Below are 16887 nucleotides of genomic sequence, written 5' to 3'. Positions count from 1 at the left end.
CAGCATCTGTCCCATCACAATGTTGCATGCTGTGCTTGTTTTATAAGTATTTCCACTTCGATGAACTAACCACACTTGTGCCCTCTCAACATAAATACCTCTGACTAACCTAGTAAACAGCAAAATCTTACCCCTTCACTGTAGAGTTCCATAGATGCCCAAAAGCTCTCTACTCTTAATAGTTTCTTCCTACGAACTGCAAGATTTTTGGAATTCTCTTCCTGTCTTCTGCTTCCCTGACTGTATTAATATGCAGAAATTTAAATGTAATATGAACAGACATCTAGCTGCTCAACTTCCGACATAGTTTATGGTCCTAAATATTAGTCCCTTACGTCCAAGTGGCAATATGCCTTGTTTACGGGGGAATAAGATTTTAATTTAAATAAATACAGCGACGCATCCACTTGAACTTTATTACAATTATCACTACAAAAAATGAGATATTCTTAAAGAATTCTATTTTTTCTATCATATCAAACAAATGATCAAAACATTTTATGAAATACTTCAACTCGCATAAAATATAGTCATCTACAAACAGCCATTTCATCTTATCTAGATTCATCAGTGTGGCCGGATGCAGTAACCACGTCATCCTTAAGATTCTAACTCCGGACATCAGTCAGTACGAGTAATATCATGTGACCTAATGTGTTCTGCTGTAATGAACGCAATTTCTTTTGTCCACGTTTTTTACGACATTAAGAATTTAAACGATTCGATTCCTTTTTTACGGTACAATCTTGCTTATATATGCTTTGACTGTTGTAATGTATTTTTGAAAATGAATTTACTTTTTAAAATTTATTAGAACGTCGGATTATTGTGTTTTCATCTCATGTTCTTAGAATGACGTCCATTTTGGTCGCGGTGCTGCTGTTAACATGAAACCATCGTCAATTGCATTTTCGTACGCTCAGAAATTATTTTATAATTTTCTTTTCTTCAAAGTCCACTTGCATTGCCATCATTAAAGCCAGAATGACATTGGCAGTGGTAACATAAAGAAATATTTATTGTATAATACATATATATATACACATATATATATTATGGCTATGTAAAGACTAAATTTAAACTTGTTCGAAAACATTATTTATTTAAGATTGTGAAATTAAAAAATAAAAATGAATGTGTCAGCTGACCAGTTTCGAAGCTTGCTCAACAGAGCTAAAATCGAGCTTAATTACGTTTTAAAAATTACGTTTTTCTTTTTAAAACGTAATTAAGCTCGATTTTAGCTCTGTTGAGCAAGCTTCGAAACTGGTCAGCTGACACATTCATTTTTATTTTTTAATTTCACAATCTTAAATAATGTTTTCGAACAAGTTTAAATTTAGTCTTTACATAGCCATAATATAATTTTGTACCCCACAAAAAATATTTAAATATATATATATATATATATATATATTAATGCCCAATTCCTCACCTAGGTTTTTGTCCCACGCCCCCACCTCATTCGTATAAATTTGGCTTTTATTACAGAAGCTCTGTCTGCATCATTAATAATTCTACAAAGTGTGTATACATCTTTTTCAGACGCTGTACATAACATAAAGTCAAAGACAAAATTAAATGTTCATTATACAACGAATATTCACAAAGCATCATTTTCAATTTTTTTCATACATGTTCAATAAAAAAAATTTTTTATACATGTTCAATAAAAAATTTTTTATACATGTTCAATAAATTTTTTTTATACATATTCAATAAAAAAAATTTTCATACATGTTCAATAAATTTTTTTTCATACATGTTCAATAAATTTTTTTCATACATGTTCAATAAATTTTTTCATACATGTTCAATAAAAAATTTTCATACATGTTCAATAAATTTTTTTTCATACATGTTCAATAAATTTTTTTTCATACATGTTCAATAATTTTTTTTCATACATGTTCAATAGTTTTTTTTTCATACATGTTCAATAGTTTTTTTTCATACATGTTCAATAAATTTTTTTTCATACATGTTCAATAAATTTTTTTTCATACATGTTCAATAAATTTTTTTTCATACATGTTCAATAAATTTTTTTTCATACATGTTCAATAAATTTTTTTTCATACATGTTCAATAAATTTTTTTTCATACATGTTCAATAAATTTGGTTTAAATTTAAGATCAATAACTTTAACACCAACCACTAGTAATTCCTTCTTCGAAAGCGTCAAAAAAAGTTTAATCTAGTAGGTTCCACACTATCAGCCGAGCCCCAACCCCTGTCCCATCGCCACAATGTTGCTTCCCTTTTGCATGTTTTACAGGTACTTTTATGAAATGTGCTCTGAACTCCTAGCACCTACGTCTCCTCAACGTATATACCCTCAACTAACCCGACACACAGCAAAATCCCACCCCTCCACTATTGAGGTCTTTCGATGCCAGAAAGCCTTCTAGTTTGTTCTCTTGGAATGCTAGACTTTGGAATTTCTTCCCTATTTGCTGCTTCTCTACAACAAAAAATCCATGACAAAATAAATAATTTTTAAAAAACAAAACTATGTGGATCCGTATTTAAGCTGTGTTTGAACAAGGCATTGAGTCAAATCAAAGTGTTTTCCCTGAAAACATTTGGTTCTTGTTCAGAATTCCTTCCCTCCTCCGATATTAAAAAAACAAAATAAAAATCTGATGTACATACATGTGACGAAATGTAAATATCATATTCCAAAAATCATGCTAACTGATCCAGTAGTTTTATTTTTAAATTAAAAACAAAAAAAATCCAATTTTATGAGTATCCGAGGAGTCACTGTCTCATCCACCATTTTGAAAAAAAAAAAAAAAAAAATGTCAAGAAAGGGAGATAACTCAATTCATACTAGATTTATGTTGTAATGTGTACAATTTCCTATCAACTAATTAAAAAATAATTTTCTTTCTATAAAAATAAAACTACTTGATCAATTTATATGATTTTTGGAATATGATTTTTTTTTTTTGTCACAGGGATGTACATCATACACATTTTTTGTTTTTAATATAAAAATTTTGGATAGCAACAAAACATTTTAGTTGAAAAGAGGAAGGGCTTGCCTATTTTACTGCGAAGACCAAATTTTATCTTTTAGATATGCGATCGAAAATTGTTTCTCTTGTAATCATCACGAAAGAATATTTGTTTTTATGAATGACCCAATGTTGCGTTGTGCAACTCCTAATAAATTTTTACGATCGAGAAATGTATTTATACTGCTACAAAACGACCTGGCATCCTTATTTTCTTATGTTTTTATTAGATTTGATCTCTGATGTTCACAAACTGACATCGCTGTAGCTTTTAGTGGTTTGTGCGTTTGACTCTCTTCCTCCGCAATGGAGGTAGATGAAACTTTCATTATTTCACAAGATTATAAAATGTTCATGATTTCATAAAACCTTTTTGCTGCTTATTTAGAATTGAATCTGTTAAAAAAAAAAAAAAAAAAGTGCTATTCTATTTCTTAACAATAGACGTGTTAATAATGTCCCGCCTCCTCCTCCTCCCATATATTTTGACGTACATTTACCTTTATGTTCTCCAATCATTTTTTTGTTGTACAAAATAAATGTATTTCCAAAAAAGTTTTGGTAAATTTGGAAACTGTCTTTTTATATTCTTTTTTTGATCTCAAAATAGCAATTTTTAAAAAAAAAATTTTTATCTTTAAGGTGCCAATTTGTCATATCAATTTGTCATATCAATTTCATTAAGACTACTGTTCTCGTTTTGAAAGACCTCACATGACCTGGGATTGAAACCTTTTGTAGAGAAAATAAACAGAATAGATTGAATGTAGTTCATTCGAAAGGTTTCTCACAAAGATATTCGAAACAATTCAGTAATACTTACTTTCCTTAATATGACAACGTTGCCATCTTAAACTACAAAAATGGTCCTTGAACTCATCTCTCGAAAGCAATGAAACTCGTTTCAATTTCGAGACCTTGCTCAGCTGAATATGAATTTTTAAAGAGGGAAACATTTTTTGAACAAACTGTTAACATTGATTAATTTGTAACCAAAGATTTTGGCGAGGAGGGGGTGAAGACAAAGTTGTCTCATTACTTTTTGAACGAATATGAAGTTGTGGTTATCTTGAATATTTCAACTGTGTAATGGCTGCCAAATGTTTCATTCATTTTGACCTGTGAGAAGGGAAGAATACTGCATTATTTGGCTCTTTTTATATATATATATATTAGAATATGAAAAAATTGAACTGAGCAAAAAACAATATATCAGTTGAAATTTTTTAAGGTAACCGAATTCAGTTTTTTTTTGTTTTGTTTTTACCTTTTTTTTTTGTTACAGTTTTTAATTAAAGTGTTTAATTCAAAACTTACATTTGAATTAAAAAATTTTAATTTGTTTAATATAAGAAAATTGCAACAGCTTGCAAAATTATTTCATTAAAAACAATAAAAAATTGAAAAATCTTCAAAATGGAGAATTTAAATTTAAATTTGGATCTTGTTTGTAAATATACTGTTTAGTAATTTTTTAGCTATTAGTCTGTTTTCAATTTATTATCAAAAATTATACTTGATTAAAAAATACTTTATAAGATAGTTATAGAATTCATTTATACTTTATATAAAAAAATATTGTCTAAACATTTCATAAAACATCTTGACTACTAACAAAAAAAGATTTTAATCGAATAACCCACGAAACTGTATCCTGCCACTTTTTACATTTTGTACTGACAACTTGAGACACGAGTGTTGCCAATATACATCAGTGAAGATATAGCATTTGAACAGCACTCCAATTTCTTGTTAATACTATAATTATATCTGAAAAATACATGATGGAACGTTATTTTGGAGTCTTTTATTTTTATTTATTTTTTACTTTTTAATGTAGTCTTACAAAGATTGAAATCCTGATACAATTATACTAAACCTTATCTTTAGAGTTCTTATTCATCTTTTGATCAAATATATTGTATAATTTTAATCCTAGAAAATATCTAATGTTTAATGTGTATGGATCAAATTCAATGCAAATCTGAAATATTTTAATTTACAAAATGGGACATTTGTCCATATTATGCCTCCAAAAAAAAACACCTTAAAATACTCGAAAGAAACTCAAATTTGGGGAAAGTTTATTAATGTCAAATGCCTATTGAGGTATCTGAATTTCCACCTTTTGTCTTTTGTCCATTTCACATAAATGAAACTAAATATATCTCACATTAATCACCATTACACATAACTGTGTTCCAAAATTCATAATTATCAGTTAATGAGGGTTGGAATAAATGCTGTACATGGAAATATATAAACTTAATTTTATAATATGCTGTTTATGGATTTATAATCTATCCCCCCTCTTCAAAGTTTTTCATAACCCTTAAGCAAGGTCTCATTTGTTGCTATCAGGTTCTTTTTTTTTTTTTTTTTTTTTCATTTGTTTGCAAATAATTTTGTGTTCATTTAACTGCTGCCATATGTTGTCTTCATCATTTCATTTTATCAGTCATTTTTTAGTGCCTTAAATATGTTCGCATTGTCGTGTTAATTCTCCATATTTTATCAACTAACAGGGTTACCCAGAGTTGCCTGGGATTGAATTTTGCATCTTCTTTTTTTTTTTTTTTTTTTTTTCAAACCTTCAGTTTTTGGTGGGAAAGGATGTGATGAAAATGAACAAAATCAAAAAATTGATAAATTTTTAATTTTTTACTTCACTTTACTTACACCTCGATCCGACCAATCGAAGAACATCTGGCAATTTCCCTGCGGATTTGTGTGCACTTTTGCTCCAGACCTGAACCACTTAACGGCATTTCTATTCTTATTCTTTAATTTTCATAAACAAAATGTAAAGCGCATTCAACCCCCGCAAAAAAACTTATAGACATAAACACATAGATAATTTTTCTGCTTTAAAAAATTTACGCACATCAAATTGCCTTCACATAATACAGGGTGACCCCAAAAAAAAACAAAAGCTAAATGGAGGCGATCTAGAACATATGCTGTAGAACGGGGAAAAAAAAGGCCAAAGACCCTAGTGTTTTGATGTAATGTTTTGAATATAATAAACTAGTTATAACCAAACTTTCATTTCATTCGGATAAAACACTAAGAAACGGGGCCTAATTAGAGTTGAGGCCCGTTTTTTTTTGGGGGGGGGGTCACCCTGTATTATATAGATATGTCGGGGGCGAGAGGCGTATTTAGATAAAGTCGACAGATAGATTTTTTTTTTTTTTTGTAGTTTTAAGCAAAAACAACAATACTTACTTAATTGTCATGTCGAGAATAGTAATATATCCAAAGATTATGAAAATTCAAGAAAATTATTTATAGTAAAAAATAATTTTTACAGAAAATGGGGGGGGGGAATTGCATTTTCCCCTTGAAAACTACAAATACAGGGGACATACTTATCTCCCTTTCCACCATTTTAATGGCTGACATATTCGTTTAGCCATATTATAGTGATAAACTTTTTTGTTCTAATCCTTGAATTTTCGTAATTTTTGGATACATTACTGTTTTCGACATGACAATCAAGTAAGTACTGTTGTTTTTGCTTAAAACTACATTAAAAAAATATGTTGTCTTCATCTTAACAAGCAGTAATTTAATTTTTTTTTTAACAGTACTAAGGTTGATGGCTCCATTAGCAAGGGAGACAACTCTTTCTTTACAAATGTTCCCATTTACTTGCCTCCCTACAAGGGCAGAGTTAGACACGAGGTTGGTTTTAAATGTGGGGAAAATCCATCTCCTCAAAATGGAGCACTCTGGACAGGAACAAAAATAAAAATTGCCTCAGTCATGAAGGATTTCTCCTCCACTGACCGAGAACAGAAAAGGGGAAGTGTAGCATCAGAACAGATACTACACTATGATCTTGGCCGGAAACCAATTCCCTACAAATGTTGGCCACGCTTTAAAATCTCCAAACTGAAATTAAATTATGTAGATTTGTTCGTTTCAAATTTTATATTTTTTTTATCAATAAAAGCTAAATGAAAAAAAAATAAATAAAAAATCCAAAAAAACTTCATCTAAAAATGACTCAATTTGGGATTAAATTTGTATGAAAATCAAAACTTAATTTTTTCATTGAAAATGTAAATAGGCCATAAAAAGTAACAAAATCGGGTAATCATTACTTTTTAACGACATAAATTATTTGGAAAGAAATCCGGTTGGGAAATTAGACTTTTTTCGTTTGAATCATTTGTGTTAAAAGTTAATATTTGATTTAAAAAAAAAAAAAGTGATAAGCGTTTAAATTTAACATAAATAGCGATTCTAAGCAAAGCAGCCATCTTTGTTTAGTGAATAGCGTACGCAAAGATGGCTACTTTCTTCAGAATTGACATTAACACAATCTACACATTTGTTTTTCCATGCAAATACATCACAAATGAATTGGTAAATCAAAAGTGGCTTTTTATTAATTTCCTGATGGTAAAAGCAAGATATAAAAATGCTAAACCTTATGTTTACAATCCTTATTCTTATTCTGATCAAAATTTATCACATGATGTTAATTATAGAAATAGTTTTGCAGATGAATCCAGTGTGGAAAAAAATCATGTATTTTTAGTTTTATTTCATTTTAACAATTTGAAAATCGTTTACATTTGTTAATTTCATTTTTTTTTTTTGTTACAATGTAATAAATTTCATTTGAATATTTAAAACTACTGTTCTCATCCTGAATTTTCTTCCCACAATGCATCAGTCAATGTAACCTTTAACCTCCTTCAAGTTGTTGAACTTTGGGAATCAGTACAGAATTTGGGATGGAATCTTTATTTAATCCTTAATGATAGAATCCAGTTATCTCCCCCTGATTTCGATCTAATAAAGCGGTTCATTTACAGTGAAAAATCGCAACTTCAAAAAATTTGTTTTTATATTTATTTTTCTACTGGACCATTTTTTTGAAATTCATACTAATTTCGGCATGAAACGTTTGTAGTGTTTTTCTCTGAAATGCATTTTTTTTTTTTTTTTTTTTTTCAAAGCACACTATAGTAAATTTGCAGCGAAATAAGTTTGAGGAATGCAAGCAAGCTACCTCGTTAATTAAATAAAGGGTTCCATACAAATTCCTGAGTTTAACAAGGCACACGTCAAGACAGTCAGAGGTTCCATAAAATGTGAAAAAGATAAAACAATAGTTTAAATAACAAATTTCCAATCCTCATCTCAAAAATTCCGAAACAGTAAATTTGGCACTTCTGCATTACACGGATGGCGCCATTGTTAGGGGGCGATAACTCCAATTTCTTCTTGGTCAAATAACATGGCCAATAAATAACAAACTTTTTTTTTTCCGATCACAAAAATATTTGAAAATGAAAATATTTATTGCATAAAAATGTATCAAAATATAATTGTAAAAACATTTATTGAAACGTCTGTGTAAGAAAATATAATTTTAATAAAATAATTTTGGAATTAAAACATTGGATTTTTTTTTTTCTTCCAAACATTTTTTTTTTTTTTTGAATTAAAGTAAAATTGTCACTGTAACAAAATATAGTTTTCATTTTTTTGTCTCTTTGACAGAGAAGCGCCACCTGGCAACAGTTTAGTGAAATGTACCAAAAAATGGAGCCATCTATGTAATGCAGAAGTGCCATGACTTTCATTGAATTATATTTTTTTAATTTTATGAACTACTGATTTCAAATGTAAGAAAATAATCTCTCCAATTTCTTTCCATTTATCAACATTTTCTTGTAATTTTTTTTTTTTTTCAAATCTAATCTCTCTTCAAAGTGAATCTTTATTACATCAAGGGTGTGAGTTCCGTATAGAAACGTTGATTTAATTTGAATAAAATAAAATACGCATCAAGTGCGTTTGAAAGCCAAATTGCAACGTAATATTAGGAAAATAAACAAATATTTTACTTGTTTGAAATTTATAACATAAATATATTTCAGAGTAACACTCCATCCTCAGTATGTTTTCTTTTTTTTCTTTTCTTTTCTTCTTTCTTGCTATGTTGTAAAGTTGGAAAAAGTTCTTTATGGTATTCACATGTTGACGTTATTCTCACGTTGCTTACGCACTGTTCCAACATTTCAAAATACAACGTGCGGCTCTTTACAGTTTTTTCTTTCTCCAACTTTTTTTTTATTTATTTTTTTTTTTTTTTATTACATTTTCACCCCAAACAAGGCAAATTGCCACTTTGGTGTAGGGGGCTACTATCAGGGGCAACAACTACTGGGGTACTATGTAGGGATTTGGGCAGCAAGGTGTCGGTTCACGTTACACTTGAACTTCTGCACGTCAGTACTGTTGGGGAAGCAGGGACCTGGAATGGAATTCCAGAGTCTTGCGGTTCTGGGGAAGAAACTATTGGAGTAAAAAGATCTTTTACATCTAGGGACCTCTACAGTGTGGGGGTGGGATCTAGTAGCCTGTCGCGTTTGTCGAGGGTGCTCGCGTCGTGGGGGCACAAGTGATTGCAGTTCATCAGAGCATTCACCCCTAAAATACTTGTAGAACAGGCAGAGGGATGCAACATTTAAATTTACAAAATGGCAAGAAAGAAGAAAGAAAACAAAATACGGAGGATGGAGTTTAGCTCCGAAATATATTCGTTATAAATTTCAAACAAGTAAAATATTTGTTTATTTTCCTAATATTAAGTTGTGATTTGGCTTTCAAACGCACTTGATGCGTATTTTATTGAATCTTTATTGTTTGTACTTTTCTTGATGTTTTCTCTCATCCAAACTTTACCATTTGATGCAACTCAATTCACTCCAGCTTTTGTATATGCACTGTTATGGCTGAATTTGAAAAACTGTTTTGATTTTATAAAAAAAAATTATCAAAATGAGTTTTGTGTTTTGTTTTTAATTTTTCTATCAAGAAGACCTGGCGTTGCCCGGAAATGAATGCGGATCACTACCATGAATTTTGTCATTCTGCACCCGACACCATTTTATTTTCTCTTTTCTTTAAGAAATTAAGTCCTTGGTTAAATGAGAAATGCTGGGAAAAGTAATTTTCATAAATAAACCCCTTTGAATGGAGACTGTCTAGCTGTTATCTCAAGTAATCAACTTCTGGGTGGTCGAATTGTTGTAACGAAGCCGGGCGACACCGGATAACCTTGCTTCCTAGGTTGAGGGTGAGTGGGGTGGAGCTGGGCGAGAGGTCTCAGTCCCATCTCGTGAGAAACCAACGAATTGTCATCGGTTGACAAGTAAATTATTGGAGTTCAAAAGGGCCAGACTAAAGATAAGCCAGATGTCGGGTTGGCGAGGAAAACGCAGGGAGGTCTGGGACGGGTCGACGAGTAAAGTCGGCGATCCGAGTGTAATGATAACATGATTCACTTAAATCAACAAGTTGGATAATAGAGAAAGACCGAACCCGAAAACAATTGAATTAGTCATTCTAATTTTAAGGGAACAAATTGGTTAATTGCCTAGAGAGATAAATAATTCTCGGAATTGAATCGAGAGGGGGTCGGTTGGGAAGGAGAGAGAGAGAGAGAAAGAATTATGATTACCCGTCGAATAGAGAGATTGGGTCGACTACAGAAGGAAGGGGAGGATGACGTTTAATAAAACCACTGCGGAGATAGACGGGAGAAGAGAATCGGAAAGTCTGTCGAACAGACCAGTTGGGAAGCCACGCATGCCGCCAGCCTCTTTTAATTGAGACGAAGAGAACTAACAAAGACCGCCACTTAGAGTTTTTGTTTGAATACACTGGGGGTTGCATTCCAAGCCTGACGAACGTATAAGGGACGAGCCGAGCCTTAATGTATACCGAATCACTAAATGAACAGCCTAAACTATCCTCATCGTTGTTGATTGTTTCCATTATACTTGTGAAGACTGCCTTCGATTTCAGCATAACCAAACTTGACTTTCCAGTCGCAGACAGAGAGAGAGACGGCCACCGACGAGAAGACGATCACGACAGAAATTACCAAGAATTCCCGATTGGGCGTTACAACACTAGACAGCCAGATACCAACGTCCAATTCGGAGAGACTCAGTAGAGAGAGAGGGAGAGAGACGGATGCTTGTGCGGGGTCCGAGGCTCGAAGGAGCGAAAATATAGCCAACCGTCCTTAGGGTTAGTGCGCGTCGTTTTCCACCGTGCGCGCGCGACCCCTGCAATGGAGAAAGGGTTATATTGTGACCACTAACAAAGACCACTATCAAGTCAAGGATTAAAAGATTCCAGGAGTTTGGTAGGAGAGGCAGTCAGAGTTGACTTTCTGGGAGTGAGGCAAACTGAAGGAATTGCATGTTGATTTTTCTGAGGATTTAGTATTAGTTGAACTAATGTACCCCTCAAAATGAGTGGCCCTGGAACTCGTAACTAAAGGTTTGTATTGATGGGAATTATATATTTCGATTTGGTAAAAATCTGCCATTCAACTGAAGTAAATGGGTGACGTTTGTAATAAACGTTTATTTGTTTACAAACGTGCTTTTGGGATGATAACTCGTAGTGCTGACTGAATCGAGCAACAATTTTGGATCAATACGAGTGGGCCAATCAGGGGCCTGTGTAGTAATGTGATAACACGACGTGCTGCCTCGCTCAATCAACAACAAATGCCGACACCAATATTGTTTCCATGGTCCTCTTCGCTTTCGACTATTCTGGACGTGATGATGGCACCCACACGTTCACAATTATAAAAAAAATAAAACATAAAAAACAAACTTCAACACATTCAGCTAATATCAGTTGCACTCTGGGTGTGTGTGTGACACCATCGACTGCATGCTAACGTCCACATCTACATTCGTCAGTTGATGTCAGCTCACATCAATCTTCTAACGTTCTCTCGATCTTGTACAAGCTGCGACCTGCGTTCAACTGTATCCAATTCTAAACTGTTAAATGTCGCAACCCCTGTGAAAGTCTCTTCTGTTTGCCTGTTTCCCACCTGACTACAACTTGGATGTCTTCAAGTCCAACATAAACAAATTCCTGTTGAACCGCCCCCTTAAGTAAGACATGTTATCAAATCGCCAATACTAACAATTACTATGATACTATCCCATTAATTACTGTACACGCAATAACCCTTATCCCCGAGTGGCTTCCGGGCCTTGATAAGTGGTGACCACCATGTAAAAAAAAAAAACAGGCTTTAGGATGGTGCAAAAACAATATCGTTTTCTCACATATGTTACTTTTATATGATTTCTTAATGAATTCATTGATTGATATATATATATAGCCATGTTCTATATCATTTTGAAGCGCATTTTTCACTCTATCTATCGTGTAATTCGTTATCGTTCTCAATCTCGTCATTCATTTTTTGGGAGACTTTTCAACAGCATGGACAAAATTCAAATCCGCACAATTTTCTTGTTCCAGTTCAAACTAGGCCGAAAAGCTGCCAAGACAGCTTGTGATATCAATGATATGTTTGGCTCAGGAAACCACTAACGAACGTGTGGCACAATGATGGTCCAAGAAATTTTGCAATGGGTGATGAGAACCTCGAAGATGAAGATGGTCATGGCTGGTCATCTGCTTCCTTATTTAATATGGATTCCAGCAACTTACTCATGACACACAGGAGACATATTGGTCTGTACTGAGAGGGAGATGACTTATCACCTGAATTTTTAAATACAGGGCATACTGATGAGGTTTTCCAGTGTGTTGGGAAGCACTTCTCCTTAAGGCAAAAAAACACACAAATAAACCTGCGTTTGATAAACATTTGAAAGCCTTAATTGAAGCCAATCCTCGCAAAATCACACGAGAAGTTGTTGTTAAACTCGAGCACGGCCACTCAATAGTCGTTCGCCATTTAAAGCAAATAGGGAAGTCAAAAAAAGTTGGATAAATATGTGCCATACGAATTGAAAGTTAATAAAAAAATTGTTTTGAAGTGTCTTTTATGCTCCTTCTGCGCAGCAAAAATTACCCATTTCTCGAGCGGATTGTGACGTCTGATTATTGCAAAGACAGGAGAGACCTATTGACCTAATCTTGAAAAGACCAAGGCTGTAGGTAAAAAGAAAACTGTGATCAGAAAGAGAGTTCCACAACCACGTAGTCCTTGGAAAGAAGCTTTATTACAATGAGGTATTAAAACATCGAATTGATGGAGACCAATAGACTAACGACTCAAATGAGCTGAGACAAAGGAAGCAAGGAATAGATCAGACAATATTGAAGAACACATGCCATAATAGTGTTTGTAGAAAAGACTGAGACTAGCAACATCACGTCTGTGAAAGAGAGGTTACAGTGAAGAAAAAAGGGTGGAGTCAATCAAATTACATGTTTCTGCAATTTATCGAGACACAGATTTACCTGCCAAAATATGACGACAATCAACTCCATACATGGTTTGATAGCAGATTTGTAGAGATACAGAATAGCCTCAGATGAGAGAAAATGTTTAGAGCGATCGAGAAAACCGATTTTATGAGAAGCAGAAAAAGTGATGGATTTAAAAGATGGACTCCAAGAAACATTTGATGAGAAAGAAAGATCAAGAAGTTTTAGAATCGATTTTTCATCAAGAGCAGAGCCGTCCATTAGAATCACAGGAAAAAAAAGGACACGCTTGCGATTGAAAGTTAAGTCTTAACCGGATTAAACAAAACAAGTCATTCCCTACCTCAATCCATAACTGACCCCAGATCAACTTCATATTTCAACTGATCAAAGATGAGCAAGAAGCAATAGCAGAATAGAAGGTAGTGTCATCAGCATAAATGTTTGAGTTCGTGAATAATATTCTCTGGAAGGTCATTTAGATTGAGAAGAAACAGTGTTGGACGTCGAATAGCATACAAATTAACGGAATCTCAACTGACTGGCATATGATCCCAATATACAACAGCATTTGATGTCGTTTGAAGAATTTTCCTAATGTTGCGCGTTTCGATTTCTTATGGCTGCAATAAAGTTACTTGTACATTCAGGAGTATTTACTCACTAGGAGTTTTCACGCAGGTCATCATCATCAGCGATTGTTTGACAACTATAACCAGTGGTGCGCGTTAGAATCGAGCTGACAACAAGTCTCCTCAGATTTTCAACTGTTCTAATAACCATTGCAAATGATTTTGTGTTATTGCAACAGACACTTACCATTGATTTCTTGCTGGTAATGATCATTGGTACGTATGAGAATTTGAGTGGCAATCAGTCCACCCTTCTCCAAGGTCTCAGTGGTCTTAGTACCCTTCTAGTGAAGGCCTAAGTAGTACTCTTCTGTCTTTCCAACCTCTTTGCCTACCCCCCCCCTTCATCTACGATTTTGTGTGGTATCAGTCAAGGTTGATGGCATCACATTAAAAAAAAAAAACATGAAATGTGCACAGTGACAAGCAAGCAAGCGATGCCATAAATAAAAAAAAAAAAACAGCAACATTTAAATTTCATTGAAAAAATAATACCATAATGAAAAGTAAATTGGATGAGTTTATTTTTATAAAATATTTTTTTTCATTTGATTTTTAACTTCAGTAAAAAATCATTCTCATACAAAAATCCTCACCAAAAATTAGGGAAAATTATCAAGTAAAATTTTAATTAAAATTTGTTTCCATATTTTGACCATCTGCTATTAATTATTAAAGGACAGACTGACTTATCTCCCCTTGCTTTACAAGATTTCCACTCTTCTCGCTGGCAAATCGGTAAAAAAAAAACCTTATTTTTAATTAAAATTTTACTCAATTTTTCCTAATTTTTCGTGTAGACAACTATTTTATAAGATTTATTTGAAATATTTTTATTTTTAAAAATTGAGAATAAAATAAATTTGATAAAATTTCCAAATAAGAAAAAATTATCTAGTGCTTATATAGTATGACGCAGTGACAATCATAATCCAAAAATGTCACGGTCGATAACACATATTGCATTTCAAAAAATATTATTTACTCTGTTTTGATGAGGGTGAAAAACAATGAAATAAACAAATCAGTAGACAAGGGCAGACAATCCTAATGCATGTGAAAATTGTCAAAATAATCACTGATTACCTCCCCTTATTATGTTCTCTAGATAAACATGGCCTCGTCTGTCACTTATCGGTAAAAAACGGCAAATATGTTTTTCATAAATAATTTTTTTAAATATTTGAATAATCTGTGTGAGTTTTGGAATATACAATTTCCATTCTGTGACAAAATAAAAGTTGTTTTTTTTTTTTCATTTTTGTTTATCGCTATAAGTGCTGATCTGAATAAGCACCTAAATATTTTCTTAACTTTTCAGCTTTTTTTCTCATTTCAACAACCACCGGTTTTCAAATGAAAAATTATATCAAAAATTAAAATATCTATTAATTATAAAAAAAAAACAAAAGAAAAAAACTGATCTCATTGTCTCTTGATTTCGATTGCGTTTATATATATTCAGAAACATTTTAAATTTATTGAAATAAAAATATAAGCATTAACAATTCAAATTATTTGGATTGGTCAGACTTTGTACCCCGGCTAATTCCGGGTGACCTTGCTGTTATATTCTTACATGTGAATAACGTGTGCCACTTGTAGAACCAGCACAGGAACGCAACACTGCGTTGACGCAACTGAAGTTTCTCACGTGGTTTCAGACAACGTAAAAACGTAATTTTCTGACTTTCTTCCGATTCATTTCATTCAAGGAGATAGGTTGTTCTTATTCTGTCAGTCATTCCCGCGTCGAAGTTTTAAGCAAAAATTTCTTTTTTTTTTTTCTGAATTTCTGAAATGTGGATTCGTTATTCGTATCATTTGGATTCTTCGAACTACTGTTGTCATCTTGAGTGTAAATTTTTATAATGTTTCGGTCAATGTAACCTCTGATCTTCTTCAGGTATATCTTATCGGATTCAGAAATCTTTCTGTCGAACTTTGGAATCTGCACAAAATTTTTATTTTATGCTCTCATTCCATCAGCCATGATTGGGTAAAAGTTCTAAATAATTCGTAATTGTATTTTTTTGTGTCGCCTGCATCGACTAGTCTGCAAGGATCCTTGGCATAGTGAATAAAGTACTTGGTAAAATTCATTTATAAGTTAAACTTTTCTCGAGGTTGAAGGTTTAATCCTCAGTGTGGACGACACTCAAGATACAATTGCAAATTACTTTGGACTTCTAGCCAGTCACGGTTAGCAAAACGAGAGCACCATTCAAAATTCCATACAGATTCCCAAGTTCAACAGGATACACCTGAAGAAGGTTGGAAATTACATCGACTGAACCGTTGTGAAATTAACATTCAAGATGAGAATAATAGTCTGAAGAATCCGAATAATGCAAAGAAAAGATTTTTATTTTATTTTTCATTGGCTGATAGAACAAGAACAATCTATCCCCTATGGAGTTTGAAACTCTTGACAGATTCCAGAGTTTGACAGAAGGATTTTGGAATACGACAAGATACACCAAAAGAAGGTTGATTGGTTGGTTGTTTCTGTTTTATGGCATATCAACCCTTTTCAGGTTATTTAATGCCGAATCCAGTTATTTTGAAGAAAAATTTTTAATAGAATATATTGTTTTTTTTCAAGGTTTCTATTCAAATCATAGTTGGAACCCTAACAGGTACTACCACTCTGGGTCAGAGTGGACCTGGGAGCAATGGCAATTAATGGATGGCTCCACACTCTCCAAAGCCCGCAAGCTGGGGCCTCACCATCGGATATAGTTTAAGGTCATATCGAGGATCAAAAAGAAGGTTGAAAGTTACATCCACTGAAACGTTGTTAGAATAACAACCAAGATGAGAACAGTAGTCCGAACAATCCAAATTATCCTCAACTAAAAAATTTCAGGAACTGTGTTTGAAGTTCGTAGTAAACACCATGGACATGAGATAGTATATAAAAGAATGACAATTAGCAGAAGACGTGGAAATTCCATGGTAGTTGAAAATTTTTTAAACACATTAT

General features: G+C 32.9%; 2 protein-coding genes across 11 annotated transcripts in view; one reads left to right on the top strand and one right to left on the bottom strand.

The window, feature by feature from the left end:
* The window catches only part of LOC145259744 (uncharacterized), a 38578-nt gene extending 28746 nt beyond the window's left edge, over positions 1–9832 (top strand). For 3 of the 5 annotated variants that reach the window (XM_080117451.1, XM_080117450.1, XM_080117449.1), the window contains one exon: positions 8545–9832. In XM_080117451.1, coding sequence (XP_079973577.1) covers positions 8545–8604 — 60 coding nt within the window. In that variant the 3' untranslated portion in view covers positions 8605–9832. Of the gene's footprint in view, positions 1–1545 lie in introns of all 5 variants that reach the window. The other 2 variants (XM_080117452.1, XM_080117448.1) reach the window with 1 other exon arrangement.
* Positions 9833–14408: 4576 nt separating this feature from the next.
* The window catches only part of LOC145259743 (uncharacterized), a 66219-nt gene continuing 63740 nt past the window's right edge, over positions 14409–16887 (bottom strand). For all 6 annotated transcript variants that reach the window (XM_080117444.1, XM_080117447.1, XM_080117442.1 and 3 more), the window contains one exon: positions 14409–16887. This exon is cut by the window's right edge and continues 2871 nt beyond it. The gene's annotated coding sequence lies outside the window, so the exon portion shown is untranslated.

The sequence above is a fragment of the Euprymna scolopes genome, chromosome 35 (assembly GCF_053919585.1).
Source record: "Euprymna scolopes isolate OS-2025 chromosome 35, ASM5391958v1, whole genome shotgun sequence".
NCBI classification, from domain to species: Eukaryota; Metazoa; Mollusca; class Cephalopoda; order Sepiida; family Sepiolidae; genus Euprymna; species Euprymna scolopes.
This window is presented reverse-complemented; position numbering and strand designations above follow the sequence as displayed.